This window comes from Enhydra lutris, unplaced genomic scaffold (genome assembly GCF_002288905.1).
Source record: "Enhydra lutris kenyoni isolate GAN:26980312 unplaced genomic scaffold, ASM228890v2 scaffoldscaffold2, whole genome shotgun sequence".
NCBI classification, from domain to species: domain Eukaryota; kingdom Metazoa; phylum Chordata; class Mammalia; order Carnivora; family Mustelidae; genus Enhydra; species Enhydra lutris.
This window is the reverse complement of record NW_019154086.1, coordinates 21,627,502-21,654,930: the sequence shown is the minus strand read 5'-3', so window position 1 is coordinate 21,654,930 and position 27,429 is coordinate 21,627,502. Positions and strand designations below refer to the sequence as shown.

Genomic DNA, 27,429 nt, shown 5'->3' with positions numbered 1-27,429 from the left:
TTTAAGTGCTACTATAAAAGGGTACTATACACAAAAAAAATCATAAATTTGACTGGAAATATTACCTGAGTCCCACATGCTACTTTTAAATGTCCTTCTATGTTCTGCAGTTGAGAATAAAATTGTAAGTTTTATCAAATTCTACATTATAGAAGTTTTACTTTATAGTTCTTCCATGCTTAATTCAAGTGGTTTAAGACTACAGTTACAATCAGTCTCTGAAACAAAAGGGACCTCTGATAGCAGTAAGGCTTACTATAGGGAGGTTATATCTAGTCAATTTCTGGAGGAGTAAACCTTCTTATTTGGAGACCTGGGCATCAAGAAGGCACTAGGGCGATAGATGATCAAAGTACATTTAGAAAAGAGGTTCCCAGAGACAGTGGCTAATGAGAAGAACATATCGAAGATCACTGCAATCTACTTTGTAATTTTGTATCTGGTGGAAATGACCCCTCATTTTCCAGAGTTCGGAGAAGTTATCTATTCCATTGCCCTGAGAGTTGGTAGTGGGTGATATAGATTAAATAAATTAAATTTCTGTTATTAATGTAGCTACATAGTATCTTAACTTGTGACAAAACATACAGATGCAATAAAGAAAACAAAACCTGGGACGCCTGGGTGGCTCAGTTGGTTGGACGACTGCCTTCAGCTCAGGTCACGATCCTGGGAGTCCTGGGATCGAGTCCCGCATCGGGCTCCCAGCTCCATGGGGAGTCTGCTTCTCTCTCTGACCTTCTCCTCGCTCATGCTCTCTCTCACTGTCTCTCTCTCAAATAAATAAATAAAATCTTAAAAAAAAAAAAAAAAACAAAACAAAACCAAAAATGTCTATCAAATTTTATTTTGTGTGAAGTTGGGGGACACGCTGATTCTGCAGTGTGTCTTACTCAAATATAAGAGTTTCTTAGAAAGCTCATACTGGTAAGAAGTAACATAAGGAGAAAGGGAATATGGAAGTGTAAAAAAAGAAGGAAGGTAAAGATTTGTATATAAATTAATGAAGTAGATGATAGAGAAACAAGAAAGAAAATTAATAAAACCAAAACCTTTAAAACCTTTTTAAAAACCTTTTTAAAACCTTTTAAAAACCTTTTTAAAAAAAGGTCAACACAGTTGACAAACTTTTGGCTAGATTAGCAAAGGAAAAAAGAGAGAAGACTCAAACAACTAAGATCAAAAGTGAAAGAGTAAATATCACTACTGACCGTAGGAAAATTTAAAAAAAAAAAAGAGAGAAATGAGAAGGTAATAGTAGACACAACTGTATCACAACAAATTACGTACTTTAGATGAAATGAACAAATTCCTAGAATGACAATTACTACTGCAATTAGATTCTGAAAAAAGTAAAAAATCCAGTTAGATATATAATACATAAAGAGATAAAATTAATAATTTTGAAGCTCCCCAAAAAGAAAAGCTCAGGCCCTGATAGTTTCAATGGTGAATTATACCAAATATTTTAGAAGAATTATTCCATATTTTTTATAAACTCTTCAAAAATATAAAAGAGAAGAGAACACTTTCCAATTCATTCCATGAAATCAGAATTACCCTGATACCAATACCAGACAAACATATCACAGGGAAGAAAACCACAGACAAACATATTTTATGAATGTAGATGTAAAAATCCTAAACAAAATATTAGGAAACCAAATCCAACAACATATAGAAGGATTATACACCATGATCCAGTAAGATTTATCTCAGGGAAACAAGGTTAGTTCAACATCTGAAAATCAATTAATACTATATACCATATCAATAGAATTAAGTACAAAAACTACATGATCATCTCAATAGATGCAGGAAAAAAAACAACAACACTTGACAAAATCCAGCATCTTTTTATGATAAAAGAACTCAACAAACTAGAAATAGAAAACTACATCCTCAAGCTGATAAAGGGAACCTGTGAAAAACACACAGCTAACATTACACTTAATAGTGAATCCTGAAGGCTTTCCCCTAAGATCAGGAAGAAGAAAAGGATGTCTGTTCATGCCACTTCTATTCAACATTATACTGTAGGTTCTACAGAAGGTTCGTTACAGCCTGGAAGATCTGACCTGTCTTCCATCTCCATGACAGCTATGGCTAAGACTCTCCCATGTTGCTTCAGCCTGACTTCTACTCACACTGTGGTTGTTTATCCAAAAGCAAAAGTAACCCAGAGGAGGTTTTTGCCTTTTAGGATGCCCAAAGGAGTAGAAAGGGTTGAGAGAGAAGGAGAAAATGAAAAAGGGTATGATATATAGAGTTCATGCTGACTCTGTTGAACTTCGGGTATCAGAGGGCAGAAGCCATGCTTTTGAGAAGAGTGAATTAAAGTAATTCTTCTTTTGGCTCTGATCCATGTTTATATTTGTTTAGATTTTGGAGTTGAAATCACAAAATGGGAAATTTTTTGTGGAATTAGTTCCATCTGAAAGTGAGAAAAGACTTTCCAGAGTCCTTACCATCTTTATATGAGAAACCCCATGGTCCCAGTTCCCTCTTTACCTTCTCCACCTTTCCACTTTGTGTATCTTTCTGAAGTTAATGAATTATAAATTTTCACTGTTTAATTGCTTTCAGAGATGGACCCCTCCACAGGTGGGAATGGATGTGCCCACATCTGTCAGAGTGAGAATGGTGTGACCAGGTGTGTCTGTTGCCCAGGGTACCAGTTGTCTAATGACAAAAAGGCCTATGGAGGTAGGAGGTTGAAACTGATGGCTTAATTGTGTAACTGATATTTTGTGGTAATTCAGTTTTGAATAGTCAGAACAGCTAGGAGAAAAGTGTTTTCATTTATGCTTTAAAAAGAACATTTATAATCTTATTTGATTGTTCTGAAAGGTATTTTTGTGAAACTATGAAAACTCGGTGAAATTTTTAGTTACCAAAAAAATGGGTGGTATAATTTCAGAATTAAAGCCTTTTGTTTTCTGTTTGTCATTATGAAGTGAATTCCAGAATTAATATTCAAAATCTTCCATAACTACACAGGGAGTTTTTTTATTATAGCCTACAGAAGGTGGGGGATAACCTTTGAAATGCAAGTATGTGCAAATGAGTGTTCTCAGAAGTTAGAAATAATTAAAACCAAAAAGAAAGAAACTATAAATACAAGGTTACATATTTCTTTTTCCTAGAAATAGCAAAACAGACATACTTCAATTCAAAGATGAAAGTGACAAATTACTCCATAACCAGAGCTAATAACTGAAATCATTCCTGTGGGACAGTCTTTGTTTTATTAACTTCAGAGAAATCACAGAATCCTTCATTTTTATCATGACATTTTCATGAAATGAGAAACAGTTTATTTGGATTATGAAAATACCAAAATATTTCCTGACTTATGAGATGGATAAACACTTTGAAAAACTGAAAAAGAATTAGATATAAAAATTACTGTTTAGGGGCACCTGGGTGGCTCAGTTGTTAAGCATCTGCCTTTGGCCTAGGTCATGATCCAGGGTCCTGGAATGGAGCCCCACATCAGGCTCCCTGCTCTGTAGGAATCCTGCTTCTCCCACTCCCACTCCCCCTGCTTGTGTTCCCTCTCTCACTCTCTCTCTCTGTCAAATAAATAAATAAAATCTTTTTAAAAATTACTGTTCAGTTGTTTCTTTTTTTCTTTAAACCAAAACTAAGATACAAATTTCTGTTGATTGTGTTCATATACTTTTCTGACAGAGAACATTTCTACTTTGGTCCTCTGTTCACATAGCATTTGCTTAACTTTTCTGGCACAGAATAGGATCTTACCAAATATTTGTAGAAAATTGACAAATATATACATATATATAGATACATGTGGAGATGACACGCAGGATAGTACAGGAGGAAGTATGAATCAGGAAAAATGGTGTTGAGACCTAGCAACATGAAGGGAGGGAACAGAGCCTACCTGAGTTATAGAAAGAAGTTGCACTGAATGGAACTGGCTCTCAGTGTCAGGAGAAAGAGAGGGCATTCTTGTTTAAATGGCACTGCCCCCATGGCATTCAGGTAGAGCATACGCCATGGATTGCTACACATGAAGACCCCAAGTCTCCCTTGTCCACATGTCCTGTTTCTCTTAAATCAAGGAGATACTATTTTTGGTTAAGAATGTGATATATATGACTGGGGTACCTGGGGGACTCAATTGATTCAGTGTCTAACTCTTAGTTTCAGCTCAGATGATCTCATGGGACATGAGATGGAGCTCCACATGGGGCTCTGTGCTCAGGGAGAGTCTGCTTAAAGATTCTCTCCCTTTACCCCTCCTTCCATTTATGTGTGTATGTGTCTTTTCTCTCAAATAAATAAATAAATAAATAAATCTTTAAAAGGAAAGGAGAATGTGATGTATATTTCCAAAGACAAATTACAATGACTTCTACCTGTATTATTAGGGGAAAGATAGAGTATATTTTTCAGTTATTTCCTTTTCTTTCTCCCAATTAATAAATATTAGTAGGTTCTCATAGATAGAAGCGTTTGAGAGCATTAGACCAACATTTAAATTGATATCATTAGCAGTTAGTTTACTTGCAAATATGGCACCTATGTGATATTTTACTGTTATGTTTGATGTCTAGGGTTGAAAGAAAGAGAATACTTCAGATAATTTTTATAGTTTACAGATAAATCTTAATTTGAGCTCTGAAGACATAGCTGCTGTATATCTTTTATCTACAGATATGAATAAGCCTGCTGAAGGGTTGGCTCCCTGCAGCCATAGCTGTGGGAACACAATGGGTTCTTTCATTTGTGCCTTCCACCCTGGCTTTGAGCTGGAAGCTGATGGAAAGCAGAGTTCCAGTAAGTGGCAGCAAAAGAAGCCCACAAAATGTGTAGCATTTTATAAGTATTAAACAAGAATAATAAAAAAAAAGAACCATATTGAATAAGTTATCAAAGCAGAAGCTCCTGAGAATGTTTTCCACTGGGGGTGGGGTAAGAGTGGGATCTTAGAGAGTCAATTATTATATGGTTTCACTTACTTGTGGAGCATAAGGAATAAACACGGAGGACATTGGGAGAAGGAGAGGAGAAGGGAGTTGGGGGAAATTGGAGGGGGAGACAAACCATGAGAGACTGTGGACTCTGGGAAACAAACTGAGGGTTTTGGAGGGGAGGGGGATGAGGGGTATGGGTGAGTGGTGATGGGTATTAAGGAGGGCACATATTGCGTGGAGTACTGGGTGTGTTGCATAAACAATGAATCTTGGAACACTGAAAAAATAAAATTAAATTAAAAAAAAAAAGAATAAACAGGTCCAGTAAGCTTGTGGGGGGAAAAAAAAAAGAGTGGGATCTTAGAAGTCTAACACCCTTATTGTAGTTTGAGGAAACAAGGGCCCAGAGTTGATAGAAAATGTTCGGTATAATAAACCACAATGTAGATAGCAAGGACTGTCTCAGGTCTTGTGACTTGGGGCTCTTTTGGACCCATGGCTATCCTTTGTGAAGAGTCTGCCTACCTTCATCACCTCTGATGTGCAATATTTATTGAACACTAATAGCTCCAGTGTAAAACTCAAGGAGTCTTGTAGTACCACGCCTGACACATTGGATACTCTAATGCATACATTTCCTGTAAGCCCTTCTCCCTTTCCCATTTCTGTTCATTTCCAGCATGCCTCTTCTCATTGCATTCCCTTTCACTGGCTCATCCCTCTACCCCTTTCCTTCTTTTTTCTCAAAACAAAATGATCCTTGTCATCTAACCTTAGTCTTTCCTCACCTAGCCTCAGTTATGCAATTTAATATATCTCTTATAAAAAGAGCTATATATATTAAATTTTATAACTATATTAAATATAAATATATTAAATATGTAATAATATATAAATATATTAAAAATATAATAATATATAAATACATTAAAATTTTACTATGCTGAGGGGCGCCTGGGTGGCTCAGTGGGTTAAAGCCTCTGCCTTGCAATACAATGGAACTAAATTCATATCTCTCAATAGTCACCCTGAATGTTAATGGGCTAAATGCCCCAATCAAAAGACACAGGGTATCAGAACGGATAAAAAAACAAAACCCATCTATATGTTGCCTACAAGAAACTCATTTTAAACCCGAAGACACCTCCAGATTTAAGGTGAAGGGGTGGAAAAGAATTTACCATGCTAATGGACATCAGAAGAAAGCAGGAGTGGCAATCCTTATATCAGATCAATTATATTTTAAGCCAAAGACTATAATAAGAGATGAGGAAGGACACTATATCATACTCAAAGGATCTGTCCAACAAGAAGATCTAACAATTTTAAATATCTATGCCCCTAACGTGGGAGCAGCCAACTATATAAACCAATTAATAACAAAATCGAAGAAACACATCAACAATGATACAATAATAGTAGGGGACTTTAACACTCCCCTCACTGAAATGGACAGATCATCCAAGCAAAAGATCAACAAGGAAATAAAGGCCTTAAGTGACACACTGGACCAGATGGACATCACAGATATATTCAGAACATTTCATCCCAAAGCAACAGAATACACATTCTTCTCTAGTGCACATGGAACATTCTCCAGAATAGATCACATCCTCGGTCCTAAATCAGGTCTCAACCGGTATCAAAAGATTGGGATCATTCCCTGCATATTTTCAGACCACAATGCTCTGAAGCTAGAACTCAATCACAAGAGGAAATTTGGAAAGAACCCAAATACATTGAGATTAAACAGCATCCTTCTAAAGAATGAATGGGTCGTGCAAGCTGGTGCAACCACTCTGGAAAACAGCATGGAGGTGCCTCAAAATGTTGAAAATAGAACTACCCTATGACCCAGCAATTGCACTGCTGGGTATTTACCCTAAAGATACAAACGTAGTGATCCAAAGGGGCACGTGCACCCGAATGTTTATAGCAGCAATGTCTACAATAGCCAAACTATGGAAAGAACCTAGATGTCCATCAACAGATGAATGGATAAAGAAGATGTGGTATATATACACAATGGAATACTATGCAACCATCAAAAGAAATGAAATCTTGCCATTTGCGATGACGTGGATGGAACTAGAGGGTATCATGCTTAGCGAAATAAGTCAATTGGAGAAAGACAACTATCATATGATCTCGCTGATATGAGGGAGAGGAGATGCAACATGGGGGGTTAAGGGGGTAGGAGAAGAGTAAATGAAACAAGAAGGGATTGGGAGAGAGACAAACCATAAGTGACTCTTAATCTCACAAAAACTGAGGGTTGATGGGGGGAGGGGGTTGGGAGGGGGGGTGGGGTTATGGACAATGGGGAGGGTATGTGCTATGGTGAGTGCTATGAAGTGTGTAAACCTGGCGATTCACAGACCTGTACCCCTGGGGATAAAAATATATGTTTATAAAAAAATAAAATTAAAAAAAAAAAAACTGAAACAACATCACCCCCCCCCCCAAAAAAAAGCCTCTGCCTTGGGCTCAGGTCATGATCCCAGGGTCCTGGGATCGAGCCCCGCATCGGGCTCTCTGCTCAGCGGCGAGCCTGCTTCCCCTTCTCTCTCTGCCTGCCTCTCTGCCTACTTGTGATTTCTCTCTCTGTCAAATAAATAAATAAAATCTTTTAAAAAAAATTTTACTATGCTGAATTATTAGCTGCTATTAATAACTATTACAGCTATTTTGTTTTCATGTCTTTTCCACTGGTCCACTGCTTAAACTTTAGATAAATAATACACTCCATGCTTTACTAAGTTTAAAACTGTCTGATACAAATTCCCTCCAATTTTATGTTCTCAACTTCAGTCTTTCCCAAATGCTTCTTCTTCCCTCTGTTTTCAAATGACAGAATATTTATTTTTTCTTATTTCTTTGGCTGATTTCTCCATTTCTGCTTCTCATGTAACCATGGTATGTCAACAACACATTTTATTTCATCTTTAGACCCTACCTTTCTCTTAGTGACTTCTTACCTTCTTTCTCTACTTCATGTTTATACCTTAGAGGCAAATTGTTGTGTTCAAACACAACCATGTTAACTAGTTTTACTTTAAATTCAGGACCATAAATTTGAAATGATTATGCAGCATGACTGGACCAATCTATACTATCAGAATAGGTCTATTTCCATCCTCAACAAAATGAATGCTTACACCTTCTCTTTTTCTTCCAAGTTTTTATACCTCCTCCCTTTTGCCTTTATTCTCACCTTGTTTCATACATCATCAAGGAAGAGGATGCAAACTACCAGTCAAGTAGTACTGGTAGTCAGTCAGTCAATTGACTGAAAATACCCCCATAGAATCTCATGAAAAAGATTTCACCACTGTTAATATAAAGGACATGGTCCTAGGACTACCAAAGGCCATCTTCTCTACTGTACTTCAGATTCCATTCTCTCTTGCTGTCTCAATATCTTTGCTATTGATTGCAGTTATTTAATGGATCATTCTCATGAGCATGTCAACTTGGTCCAGTATCTCCTATCTTTAAGGTACCCTCCCATGAGCCCACTCCCTATTGCAGTTTCAATCTGATCCCCTTCACATCAAAATTTTTCATTACTTACTCATTGTTCCCTCCTCATCTTGCACTCTCTCATTGTCCCTGACTAATCAGATCTCCATCTCTACCCAACCATAATCACAGGTAACTTCCCTGTTGCCAGACAGCTTATCAACATCTCTGGTTTTTATCTTAGGTAACCTCTCAGCAGCATTCAACACAGTGAATTAACCCCTGTTTTTCTTGAAACACTTTCCTTCTCATTCATGTTTTCACATTTTCCTGGTTTTCCTCTCTATCCCTGCCCCCCTCTCAATGTCCAACTTATATTTAATTTCTCTTGTTCCTTTAACTACACGTGAATATATCAAAATATGTACTCAACGTCTCCATTTGCTTGACTGATAGACATTACAAACTTGGCAGGCCCCAAACAGAATTGCTGATTTCCTGTTTCAGTTCCAAAGTTGCTCTTCCTAGTTCACACCTTAGGGAATTATAAATTCAATGCCAAAGACAAAAACTCAATGACACAAAATTAGTAAGTGCCAGCACTGGGACTTGAACTGGGGTCTTTAGGCTCCAAACACACTGTCCTTTCAACTGTCTCATGTGTTTGTCTATGTTGTATATCTACTTATCAATTTAATCAAGGAATAAGAATAATGATAGTGATAGAATAAACAATTGTGTGTTCTTCTCTAAGCTTTCTCATGAAGAGACATTCTTAAGGTCACTAAATTCTTCATTCTCCTCTGTTGTATAAAACTCTATGTTTCTTTAATGCTTGGATTGTTAATGTAGCTTTGAGGCCTGATGGTTTATTTCTGTTGCTTAAAGACAAGGCAGTTTTGCTATGCTGATATTTGTCTTTTAAAGAGCAAACTAAATAAGGCAGGGGAGAAGAATTAACTACTAATTAGGATACAACTTCTAAGTGAATCTTTTCTCCCAGTGCCCTGAGGAGTCCTTTCAAGCAGAAATGTGGATGGGTTTTTCTTTCTTATTAATATTTTGACTTTTCAATGCAGCCAGGGGTTTAGGAGATGAGTATACCTTACAAGTGTCTAAAATAAAATCTCTTGCAATCTGACTGTGCATTTTCAGTTATCATGAAAGAGGGGGCCATTATTGCTAATGACTTATGAGGTACAGACTTTCTGCCGAATTTTCTTGGGAAAGCAATTTGCCCTAGAGTTGAATACATTTGGTAGAAGTATATTTTTACATTTATTTCCCTTATGTGAATATTTGGCTAAGTTCTTTATGTAGCTCTCACCAGACCTCAATATTTACTAACTGACATAGAAAACTTTCTTGGTGAAAACTGGTGTTTGTTTCAAAACCTGTAGGTGGAGTAAGTGTTTTCAGAACATTGTGATGTTTAAGAATGAATTATGTGTCCTTCAGATAAAAGTACATTCTAGGAAAAGATTGTCCTACCTTTTCCCTAGGAAAACAATATTTTGGACTTATATGATTTCTCCTCAGAGGCTCTCAAACCCTGTATAACATAAACATTAAATCTTCATGGAGTGCTATAAATGAACTGCTAATATTTTGTGATTAGAAATGGGAAGATTACGGATCCAGCATGGTTAAGCCCTACCCCCAAATTACCAACCAGTATATAGTTGAACTTAAATTCTATACATATGTAATGTATACTTAATATGTTGAGTAGTAATGATTACTACTGCGAGAAACTAAAAGGATCATTTTTTAAAGTTTTTTTAAAGTATATATATATTTAAAGTAAGATGGTTGCAGAATTATTTACACCTGTATCAAGAACACAAAATCTCAGCTTACTTCTAGTGGGCAATTATAGATGTAAGTATGCACTTTTTAGTCCCATGCATTTTTTAATAAGGTTACAACAGTGTAATTTATATTTAAATTAAATTACCACCAGCAGTCCTAGAACTACATTGTCCACAGGAAATAACAAGAATATGACCCAAAATTTAAAATGTCTCCCTAAAGAGTATATGTTAACATATTGTAAAAATATCAGTTCTCTTCATTATTTCAATCTTTCCTTTAGATTTCTAATTTTCCTCTGTGCTAAAGTAGCTGTTTCTAAACCCAAAGGGGTTCTTATTTTCAATAATAAGTTGATTAGCATAATCCTTCTTTTGTTTATTCAATCACTTAAAACCCATTTTAGAACATCTGTTATGAGTTCAGTAATGCAAGATGATGACGGCACAGGAGGAGGAGCACAATGACAGGGATGGGCCCTGTATGCTCTGGGAGCACATAAGACAGCTGCCTACTGTAGAGTAGAGGCTGGGGATCAGGGAGGGTCTGTGCTATTACTGTACAGGAACTATGGCAGATATCTAGGCAGTTTGAATGGTAGTATAGACCTTCAAGAAGTGCCACAGTCATAAGCACCCTCACCCTGTTCTTTCCTGTCTCTCTTCTTCAGGTGTTAAGAATGTAAGGAAAGAACCAGTGTGGACACTCTCATTAAGAGGAGGTTTGTCCAAGCAACACAAATGAAGAACAATAGTGGTCAATGGTGAAAATAGCAGAGTACCCAAATTCCATATTTTTTAAAGATTTTATTTATTTATTTGAGAAGACAGAGAGCAGGGGGAAGAGCAGAGGGAAAGGGACAAGCAGACTCTGTACTGAGAGCGCAGAGCCCGATGCCGGCACTGATCTCACAACTCTGAGATCATTACCTGAGCTGAAATCAAGAGTTGGATGCTCAACCAACTGGGCCACCCAGGCAACCCCCAAATTCCGTATTTTAACATTGATTCGATGCATTCTTTATTTCTCATTTCCTCATAAGAATATAATGGATTATAGTGCCTATATGCTCAGGAAAATTGGTATCCATATGATGAGACCTAAGTCCCCCCAAATGGTTCCAATTAGTAGCATGTATTGGGATCAGCAAATTGTTTTTCAAAGTAATCGTATGTTTATATAGTAAGTGATGCTCATGGGCATCAAAGCTGATTAGCACATCAGCATGATACTAGTTACATATGATCATTGCTTTTGTGTTCCCGCTTTTGTTCTAAAGCTATTTTTAACAGTATTTTCATGTACTTATAGCCTCTAAAAAGGACAGATAATAACATACCATTAGCTGGAGAACAGATGTGTCAATTGGCATACAACCTATTTGCGTTCTGATCATTGATTCAATATGCATATTTTTTAATATCCTAGAAACACTATGAATTCCCAGAGGTAACTGTCTTTTAACAAGAGTGTAATAACCACTGGTGGATTCATTACTTTTCTGTATCACTTCATCAATTTAACATTATTTACAAGTTTATTAGTATTTCTATATGGTATAGTCATTTACAATGACTAATAGCTCTTAAACTTTTATTTTTATATGTGTAGAGTGTTGATAAATTTCCAATGAAGTTTGTCATCCTCTTAACAGAGAATGTACCCATTATTGACAGATATTCAGGTTTCTCTGTTGTTATGCTAATAACTCTCTTTTGTTTGTTTTGGAAAGGGTTTGTATTGGAAATTGTCAATAGCTGTGAAAAGAACAATCATGGTTGTTCCCATCATTGTGAACGTGTACTTGGGCAGGGGGGTGGGGTGGATTGTTCCTGCAACCATAGACACCAGATTGATTCAGATGGGAAAGCAGGCATAGATAATGTATGATAAATGTCATCTTCAGAATTTGCCCAGGATTCATTTAGCCCTTTTCTCTCTAATACATACTTACAACTGTAATATGAAAACTGCAAGAAGTAAATGGAATGGTATCTCTGGCTACTGGACAAATGCAAAAGAAAGATTACTTGACAGAAGACATCATTACCTTTAGACAGTTACTTTGAAGTTAAAGGAGATTTGAAACACGCTAACAAAATATATGGATTTAATAGTTTATGTCATGAAAATATTGCAAGGCCTACCAAACCATGTAATGTAATTTGTAATTCAAACAACACACATATCCTACTCTACCTCAAGCAGAAACTAAACAATGTGCATTGATTTTTAACTTGGTGATGATTTGGGTGCATGTTCAACTTTGATATGGCAAGTAGCTACATTCCAAAAGAAAACTTTAAAAGATATTATTCTTTGGAAATCCCAATTCAAACCTATTCTTAGTGTATAACTTTTCCAACATATTATTAGAATTTTTATCGTATGGGAAACTAAGAATAAACTCCACCATAACATTGTTCCATATGAAATGTTTAATGTAGAGCTTCTGAGAAAAAAGAATATCTGCTAAAAATAGGGATAGATTGTATTACCATGTATTTTGGTTCAGAAAGGACCTATAAGCCCTTAAAGCGATTTGCCATTATTCAGGAATTCTGATACCATATTAGCTTGTTTTCTTTTTTGATACTTTAAGTCACCATTCTTAAAAATCATAATATGATCATTGAAAAATGTCTTTGACCATTTCATACTACTCAATATGATTAGAGACAAATTGAAGTATCATAAAAGAAGAGGTGAATTTCTAAGGTCTAAGTATTTGGAATCTTTTTTTTTTTTTCTTTTTTGCACTATAATGTGACAGAGTGAGCTTAAAGTGATTTTGAAGTATTCTGGCTTCATAAATTATTTAATCAAAACAATGTCGTTATATGGATTTCTTGATCCAACATTGTTTTCTGTATTTTTCCCAGTCTATGGTGGTTAACTTAAGGAAACCAGTTGCTTCCCTTGCCAATTTTTATGAAATGAAAAATAGATTTATATTTCTCTATCTTGCTAATGTTTTTATCTCTGAAAAATATAAAGGGCTTTCTTCTTTCCTCCCTCCTTCTCTCCCTTTCTTCCTTCTTACCTATCTTCCTATTTTGACTATTGAATAAGAGAAACTGGAATGTTGCTAAACCTCTGCAACTTACAGTCTGGTCTTTCCTTATTCTTTGAAAAGTACAATTCAGTAAAGCTTTTATTTATAGCTAAAAAAAAAAAAAAAAAAAAAGAACATCTGCCAGGGTCAAAATGTGAAGTAGTGCATATTTATGATATTTCAGCAGTCAACATGATGTTATGTTGTTTATGGCTCAAGTTTATTTCACTTCCAACAATAAATAATACACATTCCTTAAGTCCAAATATTCACTAGAGTAAAGGCAATGATTTTTCAGAGTATACATATGCATACTTTGTTTATGTGCCTGAGAACAGATTAAAGCCATGGATGCTTTGTAAAAACATTCATGCATAAAGGAAATTAAATAATTTTTAGCTTATTTCAAGATTAACTTTTTAAAATATATTTGAATATACAAATAAATGTGAAAATCAGTCATCCAATCTGCAAATGTTCAGCCTTACCCAAATGCAAATTTTATTGGGGCTAAAACCTAGAGATGTGTTAATATAATTTGAAAGGCAACTTTCTAAAATGTGAGCATCTGACCAGCAATAAGCTCACTACATTTAACAATTGGCAATTATTAGAAAATATTTAAGATTTATTTATGTATTTATTTTAGAAAGAGCGCATAAGCAGGGGGAGGGGCAGAGGGAGAGGGAGAGAATCTCAAGCAGACTCCCCCACTCCCGCCACCCCTGAGGCCCCCAGGGCAGTGCCTGATCCCATAACCCTGAGAACATGACTTGAGTCGAAATCAAGAATTGGCCACTTAACTGACTGAGCCACCCAGGCACCCCTAGAAAATATATTTTTTAAATTTCTAACCTTTGGAGCTTTATTCAGTGGTTATATATGAAGAACAAATACAGAAACTCAAGTTCTTTTATGGTTTACTTTTGATGCTTTTCTGAAATTAGAGCTAAAATGTCAAATTGTTTTGCTTGGTTACAATTGATGTTCTGTTTTTTATTAGGGCTCGATTTTTATGTACAGGTGAATTTCTCTGTTACATTGCAATATCTGGCATATTGACCTATGTAGGAAAGAATAGACATGAGGAAAATCAAAAGGGAAAAATAAGCAAGCAAAATCTCACCAAATAAAATAAAAAAAAATCAAGAAATTTGGAAAACAGGTGATGCAAAAGTTGAGGAGAAAAGGCATTTTAAGAAAGGCTTATGAGATAGAGAGGATGGGGTTTCAGGTGAGTTCCAGACTGAGGGTGTTGTAGATTAGACAAGCTAGAAATAACCCCACAGGAATGATAATAGAAGAAGAATTCAAAATGGATCATAAAATGATAGTCAGACTGAGGAACTAATTTTCCAGTTATATGATGTGGTTTTGCTCCTTGCTAGTTGAGAACAGGGAATCCTGAGACTGGGATGTTTAAAGGCTCTAGTGGTACCTGAAAAGACTTTAAAAAAATCTTGAAATTGAAAAAAAAACAAAAACAAAATAAAAACCTTAAAGGACAATGTTTTAGATGAAATGAAACTGAGTTTTTAAAAAAAGTTTTGGTTCCCTATATCCATGCTCCTTAATCAAAGGACAAAGGAAGGTTTACTATTTTAAAAAAGGCAAAAATATCATCTAGAATTTTGTGAGCAGCACTACTTATGACGTTTGGCAGGAGGAAGAGTGTTTTATGTCCAAATGACCCTCATTTAGATATTTTATGGTGACCCTTCACCTTGGCTGATTGATTGCATTTTTCTCTCTCTCTTTTTTCTTATCTGCATTTCTTACACTGGTACCCTTTCCAAGGTTAATTGAGACACTGAACTTTAATATCTGTGGCTGTTCATGTAGTTACAGACAGTGAAATTTAGTAAAGTCAGGGCTGCAGGCTACTCAATTTAACAGCTCAACAAACAGAGGGAGTCAAACTGAACCAAGGATAGCCCAAAATCCTGACCATACAACCCCAAACGTCTACCTAAGGAAAAAGGGGGCAAAGAGTCTGTCCCTACTCCTTAGCCAATTATGTTAGAAATGATCACCACAAAATTATTTTGTAGCTGTAAGCTTTCAGTTTGACATCTTCTGGTACATGTTTATTTTCCTCCAGGCAATTATGTCTTAGGAAACAACATTCAGGATTGTAGAATTCTAGAATAGTGGTGTCAAAGGAGACTTAAAGACCATCACTTAGAAAATTGTTTATCTGATAGGACATGCCAGGGTAATGGTGTCACTGGTGATGATAAAAATCCCCAGACTCCATCTAGTCAAAGCATTATCAAAGAGTTCAAGCAAATGCCCTGAAATATTCTGTCATTTAAAATATGATATTTACAGTTATTTTCTGCCTTCTGTCTGAATTGCAGTTACCCCTTCTCTTGCCAATCTCATGGATTCCTTTTGCTTGGGAATGCTCTTTCTTCTGAAGTTCTAGAAGAGCTAACACGTTATGAAGGCTAAGACTACCTCCTCTTTGCAGCTATGAAATGCTCACTAAATGGAATTTTTTGGCTCTTCTAAAGTTGTTTTTGTTGTTGTTGTTCTTCAGGTTCTCTGTTGATTCAGTCAGATTGCTTTTTAAACTGGGAAAATAGCAGATACCTCTTTTCCTGTGCTTATAAATGCATTTGGAGATTATTTACATATTTTAAAAAAATAAACAACAAGCATAGGAGAAGCATGCAAGAAACATAAATCCAAATGTGGGCCTCAATCTTTTTGTGTTATAGTTCCTTTGATGTTTGTACTGCGTAGCCTGAGAAACAGAAAATGATTAGTAGAACAGTTGTAACTTGAAAGTGAGGTTTATGGGCACTTCTCTTGGTTGGTTCAACTCCTATCTCTTAAATAACAGAAATGTCCTTGTTCTCTGCAGACCCCGATGAATGTGAGCGTGGAGAAGCCTGCTGTACCCAACTCTGCATCAACTATTTAGGACACTATAAATGTCGATGTCAGGAGCGCTTTATCAGTTCTGATGGTGGCAGATGTGATGGTAAATTCCTGAGATCTAACATGAAATCATTATGTGATGGGCCAATCCATGCAAGAAGACTATCTGAGGCCAAGGGTTAGGGGAGGAAAGGGAAGATTCTGACGCTAAAGGCACTTGGATTTTATGTGGTTCTGCCATTTACTATTGTGTGAACTTGGGTGACCCTAACTGGTCTGAGCCTCAGGTCCCCATCAGTAAAGTGAAGACAATAATAGGATTAGTGGGTAAATCAAGTAAAGTAATAAATGTAAAGTGCCTAGTATGGTGATTGACATCAAGAAATCACTCCACTAAAAGTAGTTATTATTATCATAATATTCATTGGCCTATAATCCCTTTTACCTAATTTAATGTATATAGACAAGTGAGAGATTTGGGCAAGCCATAGCACACTGCCATAGGAATCACTCAGGGCAAACTTCACTGGAATTAAAGTTGGTTCCTGAAAGTCATTTTAATTAAGGAGTCATAGTAAAAGGATTGCCAATTCATGAGCCACAGTCTAAATCCATACTGGAATCCTTTACATATCTGATAGTAATCTAGCTAATGTAAGTTTTAAGATGAATCATTTTATAATCTTCTAACTTATTTGTTAAAAGTGGTTCACTTACTTTTCAGATGATTTCTTAATCATATATATGTGTGATTTAGATGTATGTGTATGATATATGATGATATGTATGATATGTGTATGTATGTGTGATATATGATGTATGATATGTATGATATATGATAATATATGATATATATGATATATAAATATCATGGGAAATTCAGTGAGTAGTATCAAGTCTCCTTTTTTATACTATTAAGAATGGTTCATGTAAGTCATTGCTCTGATTTATTTCTTAAAGTTTATCTTAAATACACAACCTTTTAATTTCATTTATGATCATTATTCCCATTATTTTGAACCAAGTTTTTTTAAATAAAAGTAAAGGTTAGAGAATTGATATCCATTTCAATAACAATAAAATTATGTATGAAGGTTTTAATGCCTCAGAGAGAATAGTATTTCTTTGCTTAAAGAAACAAATTACTGCATTCTGTTGAGAATGATAGATATGTTTCTTCATATAGATAGCCAAGCTCCCCAGCCTTGCAATGTAGATAACAGCAAAGAATACAAAACTATATATTCTAAACACAGTAGAGTATATTACCATTTACCACATTCCATCCAATTAACGGGGCCAAAAAAAAATTGAATTTCACGTACCATCTGCTTTTAAGTACAGTGAGCCAAGAGATGATTGTATGGCGTGAATGTACATACTTGGGTACACATATCCAAATGGAAAAGGTATCCAAAATCTTAAGCAAAACTTAGAAACTCAGCTTGGTAAATGATATTTTAGTATCATTAACACATTGACCAAAGTCTGGGTTCAGATATGGACACAAATCATCAGTGAGTCAAATGAGATCAAGGACTGGGGTTCTTCCATCTTAAAATTCTCTACAAGCCTTGTACAGAATTACACACGAAATAAATGCTTCACCATAGATACTGAATAACTCAAAAGTGATGAACATTCTCTAAAGTGATACACTCAGACCATTGACTTTCTCTTAAGTTGTAAATTCTTCATCAAAATCTTGCAATCAAGTTTTCAGGAAGAACTTGTCTATGTAGATGAACTATATTAAACTTGGAAATGAGTGGAAGAAAAATAATTGGCAGGGTATAATTGATGAAGAATTTGGGGACAATGTCTTCTATTTGGCAAAACCATGTTATTGACTAATAAAGGTGACAAGGGGAATACAAGTATGCCCATGAGTTTATAATGTCTATTTTATCTCTCAACACCTAAAAACTGGCATTGTTTAAATTTTCCTAGATGTGGTTGAGTGTCTGCATGTCAGCATAGTCTGTGACCAGCTGTCTATGAACTCAGTGGGGGCATAGGACTATCCCTACGGAGAAAGCTGCAGAATTGGAAGTGATGGAAAAACTTGCATGTGTAAGTCGCTGTGAAGAATTTTGTTGTTATCTCTTCTAAACTACTTCAACCCTCATCTTGTTCTTGGAGAACAATGGAGACCACATACCCTTAATTCAACCTGACCTCCCCTTTCTGTCTGCACAGACTGAGCTCCTCTTTTTCCCTTTGTTCAATCTGCTGCGGTTTCAACTTCGTGCTTGCTGCTTCTCACCTGCATATACAAAGACTTGTACCTTCCAGTCACCCCCTGCCCTGGCTGTCTGGTTCAAACTCTCTCATTTCTCTCATCAACCCCTGCTCCGTTTTTCCTTCTTTTAACCAGGATGGTGAATTCAGGCATTTTTCTGTGTGCCCTTAGCCTTAGATGATGGTGAGCTGGAAGAAGAAGAAGAATTAGAAGTTGTAAGGTTTCCAGTCCTTCTATTCAAGAGCCCACCTCAATGGCTTCATGATGTCTCCACCTCTCTGCCTCCCACCCATGAAGACGAAGAAGATAAGGAGTGGGAGGAAACATGTATTTGAGGAGAACTGACTGCTTTGAGCAAAACTGGTGAGTTAAAGATTTTATTTCATTATACTCACCTCTTTATTTTTAAGTAATTCTCATAAATTCTCTTATAGGCAATTTCACTATTGATATTTAATATCATTGGATGCTTTAACATGTTAACAAAAAAAGTGGAGCCAAAGTTACTTCTTCACTGCTTCCTATCAAATTCACCATCTTATACTTGTCTTCCTTTTGCACAATAAAGGTTGCTATGTAAGTATTTGTAGAAGTGGGGGTGCAGGGTGCGGGGGGCTGTTAAAATGTATACAGTGAAATAGAGCTGGATACTATCTTTAAATTAGCATAACAGGGAAAAGATTGGATTGGGACCTTGTAGTTCTTCTTCTAACTATTAAAACTCCACTAGAAGTCACTATTATGTAGTTGAAATTTACCTCAAATAGCCTTAAAATCTAGATTCTTTCTACATATTAAAATGCCAAGAAGCAATTGTTCATTATGCTGAAGTGGACCAAGAAAAATATCTTTAAAAATGGGAGCAGTTTCTCTTATACATCCACGCAACAGAACTGAAGCATCAAATCACTTCTGATCAAAATAAATTAGCATACCCTCTCTCAAAAGTAACAGTTTGCAGCCGTCTGCTGCCTCTTTTTTCTTTTCTTTGTAAAACAGAACTGCTCTTTTTGTTCTCCCTCTATTTGTGGTATTTTAACACTATCAAAGCTGGACGATTGCTCTAGAAAGAGCTGGTTAAAATGGCAGACAATTTTATGCTATGGTCAGTCCATAATAATAATTATAATTATCAAGAATAATATCAACAAATGTGTCTGCATAAAAATGGAAATGCTATGTCATTTCTTAATTAAAAATCCTGATTCTTTAGCTACTCAAAGTCAGAAGAGAAACAGAATAGAGACCTTGCTAAATGTGACAGGCTTTCCATTAGGAAGTCTGAAAGACCCACCTAGAAACAGGAGCAAAACTTGAAATGGAAAGTTCCTTAAAATAATTGAAATCAAATCTCTCCATTCAAATTAAAGTAATTTCCCTGAAGAATAGAAAGGAAAATCACATTATAGTACATTTATACAATAGAAAACTACACAGACATTAAGAAATAAACTAGCATGCACACAATGTGGACAAGTTTCACAAAATTCCTACTGAATGAAAGAAGTTTGATACCAAAGATGGCTTTATATAAAGTTCATTTATATAAAGTTCAAAAATAAGAAAAAAATAATCTGTGGTGATAGAAATCAAGATAGTGCTCAGTTTGTGAGGCTAATGATTAAGAAGTCATCAGATCACCCTTGAGTTTTTGTAATGTTGGTAATAATCTGTATCTTGACCTGGGTGCCATTTACAAGGGGTTATTTACATCGTGGAGAAAAAAGTATGGAGTGTACACTTGAGTTTTATGCACTTGTTTGCATGCATATTAAATTTCAATAAAAAAGGTTTACTTGAAGAAAAAATAACTTGGCATTTAAAAAAACCCTGCAAGAGGGGTGCCGGGGTGGCTCAGTCGGTTAAGTTTCTGACTTTGGCTCAGGTCATAATCTTGGGGTCCCAGGATTGAGCCCCATGTTGGGCTCCCTGCTTAGCCGGGAGTCTGCTTCTCCCTCTCTCTCTGCTCCTCCCCAGCGCTCATGCTCTCTCCCTTTCTCCCTCTCTCCCTCTCAAATAAATAAAACATTTATATATATATATATATATATATATATATATATATATATATATATATATACACACACATACATATATACATATATACATATATACGTACATATATATATGTATATGGTACAAGCCTGGAAGGAAAAGTACCAAAGTGCTGGAAACACTAATTACTTTTGTGTTCAGGAATCAATGGTAATTTCTTTTTACCTTTTCACTCTTTTAAACCTTCTAAATATTGTTTAGGATCTGTATTCTAAGCTCTTTTTTAAAAGATATGATTGCTATTGCTTTGCTGTTGTCTTTTTCTGAGACTGTTTAGGAAATACACCCAAGGATCTTTTTCTTTTCTTTTTTGTTTTTTTGGGGGGATTTTTTTGAAAAATGAGGGGTTTCATTTGCATTTTCATTGATGTAGACAGTATGGGCCAACTAAGACGGTATCATAGTTCTGTCGGTGAAAATCACACCTTCAGACACAATTGCAGTGTGAGCGGTGAGGACCTTATGAATGGGGGCAGATGCCAGGAAGGAAGGAGTGAGTGCTCTTGCCCAGATGGCTGGGGAGATAGATAGATAATCTTTGCAATGAGAGTAAGTCATACTCTGGAGAATTGGTAAAAGGGTAATGAGATCTTTAGTACTGGTAAATTACTGTGATGCGTTCTCCTTTATACGTGTTCTCCCTAAAATGTTTTAACAAGGTAAGCAATTGATATGGTGAGAAACCAATTTATGTGTTGTGCATAAAGAATGCTTATGAAACGCTAAGGTTTTAAACATGTGATTAAATGGGGAGATTTTGTGTTACCTGGGAAACTTGATGTGCTGTCTCTTGTTTATCCCTGGAACATAGAAGTTAATAAAGGATCCTAATATGCTAGGCCTATAAAAATCCCTCCATTTAAATAAATCATTAGCCCCTGGCAAGCTATTCCCAATGAAGAAAAAAAGAGTTTATGTTACAAAGTGCAATTAATGGAACTGCTTGACAGCTGCTTTTTGTCTGTGTTTTTGTTTTCTTTTCCTTTTCTTTACAAAATGTGTTAATATAAGCCAATGACACTTTTAAGCTTTTTATGTCTCTCATGAGAAAATATCAAAGATTTGAAAAATGATACCTTGAACTAACCATTCCCTTTACATTTTAAATGGAGGTACACTTGCTGGAAAGAAAACTGCCAAGTATTGAAATCAAAATATATTGACTGTTTCCTCTTTCTCTTTTTAAATTTACCTTATACATTTTTTTTTAAATAAAAATGTTTTCTTAGTTTTTGTGATTAGCTTGGAAGAGGCTATGAGCAGATTTTCTTTTGAACCCCTTGCATATGGGAAGAAAGATGATGAATACTGTTTCTGAGATAGAGCCGAAACTTGAGTCAGGACACAGCGAAGTCGTTTACCAAAATTACTAGCGAGGGTGTTGAGGATCTTCCGTAAGCCTCTCTCTGATCGTGTTTCAGTGCTGCTCAAAAAATTTCAAAGGGGACGCATTTCCTGATACATAAGCACACACTTCTAACCTAGCACGGGCGACCATCTACAATCAGACCCTCATAAACTTTTTCTCTTTTTATCCTAATCACAGCTTTCTGCTCAGCTTATCATTTCCAGCAAACTAAACTGCTCAGTGCTTAAGGCTTTACACCTTCCTGCCTTTTGCGGAACCGCCATTTTGTCTATTGTTGCTTGTTGCATGAAGCCTTGTTTGACGCTCCGGTCTAGCCCCACAACTTATGTTTTTGGCGGGTTTCAAGCCACTGTCTCTCTCTCTACATTGAATTCGAGTTAGCTATCTCCTGTTCCGTCTCCCTTACTAGACTGATCACTCTGTGACCAGGGCCTATTCATGTTTCCCTGAAGTGAAGGCACCCGGGGCAGGAATAGACAAATGAATTAAACTTAGTGTTGAGACACCCAGCTATTTTGACCTGTCACTTGACATACTCAACTATATATACGACTGGGATCAAATAAATGTGGTTGTATGACTGTTTGGAACTAAATAACTTCCCTTATGTCAGTTTCGTTGGTAAATATGCATTTTCCAAACCCTTGATTTCTAACATGGCAGCATGGGAAATGAAACTAAAAATCTCTCTCAAATATATCGGAATAAAACATCTCTGATACAAAATTAACATAGAAATATTGAAAATCAACTTGCTGAAATGAACATAAGATGACCTCTTCTTTAGCTTTGAAAAATCTTGCTGTAAGAATGCAAAAAACTTACTACATATAAATTAACAATGTAGATTTCCACCAATGTTGCCAGTTTCTTTCTTTCTTAGCCCTTTGTTTTACTTTTTCCTTTCCTTCTCCTTTGCATGGTATCTTCAGGTTTAACAGAAAAGAAAAAAGTCAAAAAGAAGCCAAGTTTCCCTATTAGTATCTGGGATGGTGTAGGTGGTTAGATAGAGGAGGCGATATAAATGCAGTTTTATAATAATCAGCCAATTATGATAAAATGCCAATTAAAATGGTTACTAAAATCATCTCAACAGCTGTATTTATTCAAGTTAAACTTAAAGTCACATTTTTTTCAATTTATTTTTAGAATTTTTTTTATTTTTTAAAGATTTTATTTATTTATTTGACAGAGAGAGGCAGTGCGAGAGAGACACAAGTAGGGTAACCAGGAGAGGGAGAGGCAGTCTCCCGGCCAAGCAGAAAGCCCGACATGGGGCTCGATTTTGTGACTCTGGGACCATGACCTCAGCTGGAGGCAAACGCTTAATGACTGAGACGCCCAGGCGCCGCGGCCCCCCCCCCCCGCGCTCCCACAGTTTATTTTTAAATGTAATACTAAACACTTCTAAAGAACCAACAAACCAAAACAAAAAAAAAACAGTTGTTTGCTTGACTTCATTAATCTTTGACAATGCAAAATACCTTGGGACATTTAACACAGTCTTAGCTGCATTCATTCCTAGTTAAAAATATATGGCATTTTTTTTTCTACATTTTCTTCCCATTTTTCAAAATAGAAGGTGCCATTTGTTCCTCATTAGGGTTTGCAATAGTTACACAACAAAGATGTTTAAGTAGCTGTGACAATGTGAGCATTTGAGTTTAAGGAACAATGTAAATTTTGCATGAGAACCTTGTGTAAGGGCCTATTTAGCCAGAGCAATTCCATCTGGTTAAACAGTGATTTTGTCGTTTATACAGTAAAACTTAAACTGTCCCTGCCCCCCACCCAGGGGAACCTACTTAAAAGCAAGTCCAGGAAACCAGTAAAATATGGCCGACCAGTCCCAGATAACAGAGCCCAAATACAAGGGTGGGTCAGGTCAGGTAGAGGTAACAGCCCAAATACAAGGGTGGGTCAGGTCAGGTAAAGATAACAGACCCCAGATGCAGGGATGAGTCAGGCCAGGTGGAGACATCCAATCAGTGGGGGCGCATACTGTCTCCCTAGCTACCAAGGAGTGTGGGCCCCACCTTTTGGGTGCCTTTTGGGTGCCAATTCTGACCAAGGTAATCGGTTAGTTCAAATAGCTACTATGAGGTGAATTGTAATTCAACTGGCCACCCGTGTGTGACCTAGCATGACTGTGCAGCTTTCTCTGTGTGTTACAATCTCATTGGCCACCTGCGTGTGGCCAGGCCCAACCACATGGCCTTTGCTCTATAAAAGTTGGTCTGTAAGGCAGGGAGGGATCACTCTCTTTGTAAGAGGTGGCCCTGAACAGTCGGTTTGATTCTCGATGCTTGGCGCGAAATAAAGTTTGCTTGACCTTCGCTTTGTATCAGTCTCACTCATTTGATTAGGGACCCAACACTTATTGGTTTTTCAGTGACCATCATTTTAACTAGCTGCATCAATAATCCCCCACCACCACCGCCCCCGCCACCCACAGGAATGATTATAATCATCCAAGATAGAAGCATGCTGGTGACTCTATCTGGGTCTGCAGAACACAGAGATTTTAATTACCTGGTCTCCATTCTAATAGAAAGACAAATTTTTCTTTCTCCATTTGTACATGAGTATATTACACTGCTTGTTCTCTTTCTCTACATTCTTCTTAGCCTTTTCCCCAGAGACCCACAGGAAAGCATGTGGCAGCATCTGTGATTGTCAGAATGAAGGCAGCTGTGATTCTCTGGGCAGTGCCAGTCCCCCTACCCCCAGGAGTTAGTTCCTGGGAAAATAATAGGAAGTGACTGCTGCTGGTCATGTGACATAACTCCTTACGTTCTTCAAGTTCTTAATAGGAAATTAAATGAAAATTACATCTAGGGGTGACTGGGTGGCTCAGTCGGTTGAAGGTCGACTCCATTCTGGCTCAGGTCATGATCTCATGGGTCATGGGGTCAAGCCCCTTGTTGGGCTCCCCACTCAGCAGGCAGTCTGCTTGAGGCTTCTCTCCCTCTGCCCCTTCCCCAACTCACTCACTCTTTCTCTTTCAAATAAATAAATAAAATATTTAAATGAAAATTACAGAGTGCCTGGGTGGCTCGCTTTGTTGGGCAACAGCCTTCAGCTCAGGTCATGACCCTGGAGTCCCAGGATCGAGTCCAGCATCAGGCTCCCTGCTCATCAGGGAGTCTACTTCTCCCTTTGACCCTCCCCCATCTCATGCTCTCTCTATCATTCTCTCTCTCCAATAAATAAAAAAAAAAAGAAAATTACATCCATACTTTTTAAAGTAGCCTTTTCTAAAGAAGAAAAAAGGTGTCTATGTATACAAGAGTACAGTTGCTTTGACTGATGACATGTGTATTGAAGTATGATAAATCTTGATACAGAGAAAGCCTTTTTGTTCTGTTGAGCAAAAAGTTGAGTCCATGTTTGGACATAAGACCTAGGGGGAACTTATGTGCTCTGCATAATAGAAGGAAGAAAAGATGGAGCTTTGGCAAACCACGGAGGAAGAGAGATGAAAATCAGAGAAGCAAAGGAGAGGAGGGAGAGAGGGAAAGACAGGAGAAATGATGGATGAAAAACTCACAAAATGCCTATGAGTGCTGTGTGTGGATTTTACATGGAAACCAGTGAAAAAGGCCACATTTTCAGCATAAGCAGATAGAGCACAAAAAAGAAACTGCTTGTACAAGCCCAAGAGCTGAATGCAGAGAGTGAATGAAGATAAAAGTCTCGGGGGACTGCCAGAAATCCTGGGGAGTTTATTGGATTCTCACAGATCACAGAACTGCGGACATGGAAACCAAGTTTACTTCCCTCTCTGAGAGATGTAGGAAGTCTCCTGTTGACATCCCAGTTATTCATCCCCCTGAACAATGTTTATTCACTTATTCAAAAGATACACACAAAATGGTAGCAAGGCAGTGTGCCAGGCAGTATGGTATGGTAACAAAATAGATGAAAAATAAAGAAGACCCTGGTCTTTCCATGTGGAACTTACTGTCCTATCCAGAGCAGATATAAGTTACAAATGTTGGTAGGTACTACTAATTAAATATTAATGTGTGCTTGGAGGTCAGACTGGGAGGAAAAGGCAGACTGTGTGAGCCAGGGAGCAACTTCTGGAGAAGTAACGTTTAAGCAGAAGCAGAGAAAGGAGGAGACATGAGACAGGGGAAGAGCGAAGGAAGAGCATTCTACACTGAGAGGGCCTCCTCTAGTTGGACTCTGAAGTGGGAAAGAGTGAGGTTGACCTGAGGAACCTGCAGAAGGTCAGCTGGTGGAGAAAAGTCAGCCAGGGAGATGTTCATGCCTCAGGAGGTCAGCTGGTGCAGCAGCCTGGAGGTCTTGTTAAGTCTGGAGATTTTAATCTGACAGGAATGGCAAGTCATTGTAGAATTTTAGACAGAAGATATGGAATTGTACCTTTGTTTTTTAAAAGGATTTCTCTAGCTTCAGTCCAATTACATTGGAAACATCTTACCTTTTACAATCTCCTCATTTCATATATAACAACAGTTCTCACAAGTTTTGCATACAGGTTCATATTTGCTTTGTGTGTCTTTCCGACCCTCTGGAAACCCCCAGAAGAATTATTTGGGAAGAACTGCAGAAGGAAACATAACAACACTAACAATGGCCATTGCCACAGAGTGTGTAGTGCATGTCTGTAAGAGCCGTTGTGCTATGGGAGGGGTTGTCGATTGAATAAGTCCTGGGCAATAATTTGCTCTCTACATCGTACATGATGGGGTGCCTGGGTGGTTCAATCAGTTAAGTGTCTGCCTTCAGCTTAGGTCATGATCCCAGGGTCCTGGGATTGAGACCCCCGTAAGGCTCCCTGCTCAGCAGAGAGCCTGCTTCTCTCTCTCTTTGCCTGTTGCTCCCCCTGGTTGTGCTGTCTCTCTCTCTGTCTCTCTCTGTCTCTCTCTGTCAAATAAATTAAGTCTTTAAAAAAATAATTTTCTCTGTACATGAAGTGAGAAGGCTCAAAAAGCACTCAAAATATGTTAGAGAAAGAGGGTAAAAAAAAACATAGCATTTTATATAGTCATATATATGATGGTTTAGTTCTAGTCTTTATTTAGCCTCCTGACATTATAGAATCTAGATTTTGATGAATGACAGAAAACTACTCCTGAATCTAGTTATTTACCTTAAGAGGATTTCACTAGTTCATTTAAATGACACTTTACAAGAGTTGAATATCAAAGGCCCAGGGCTAGCTTCTTTTATTTCTGTGTTGTAATGCAAAGCAATATCATTCCCCAAAATTTCTAAAACAGGCTATTCATTTTGCATTCTGACCATTAATCACATTTTGCAAAATATATGAGAAAATGCAATCACCACTAAATACTTCAGCCCATCAGTAGCTTTTAGGATTTTTCCCACTGGATCAGCGTTGGAAGCCCACAGCCCCATCTTGAAGCTGTGTGCAAGGAACTGTGAGCCTACAAGAAATCTCTACCCTGTTCCTCTGCCTGTTTCCCACACCTTCCTCTGGGAATCCTTCCTCTTTGAACATCAGTAATACCATGGCCTGTTTTTTAATAACACAGACCTTTTCGAGTCTTATATTGTATTTTTAGTTGAATATCCATGGATCTGATCTACTTTATAAAAGGCGTGCCTCTTGAAA

The 27,429-nt window shown here is 37.0% G+C and overlaps 1 protein-coding gene across 1 annotated transcript in view; it reads left to right on the top strand.

The window, feature by feature from the left end:
- LOC111149581 (EGF-like and EMI domain-containing protein 1) overlaps positions 1–27,429 on the top strand; it is a 481,942-nt gene that overhangs the window by 438,489 nt on the left and 16,024 nt on the right. Inside the window, exons 6-11 of the mRNA XM_022506703.1 lie at positions 2,587–2,706; positions 4,684–4,806; positions 11,950–12,099; positions 16,145–16,261; positions 18,572–18,727; positions 24,452–24,556. Of these exons, the coding sequence (XP_022362411.1) occupies positions 2,587–2,706; positions 4,684–4,806; positions 11,950–12,099; positions 16,145–16,261; positions 18,572–18,727; positions 24,452–24,556 (771 nt within the window). The remainder of the gene's footprint in view (positions 1–2,586; positions 2,707–4,683; positions 4,807–11,949; positions 12,100–16,144; positions 16,262–18,571; positions 18,728–24,451; positions 24,557–27,429) is intronic.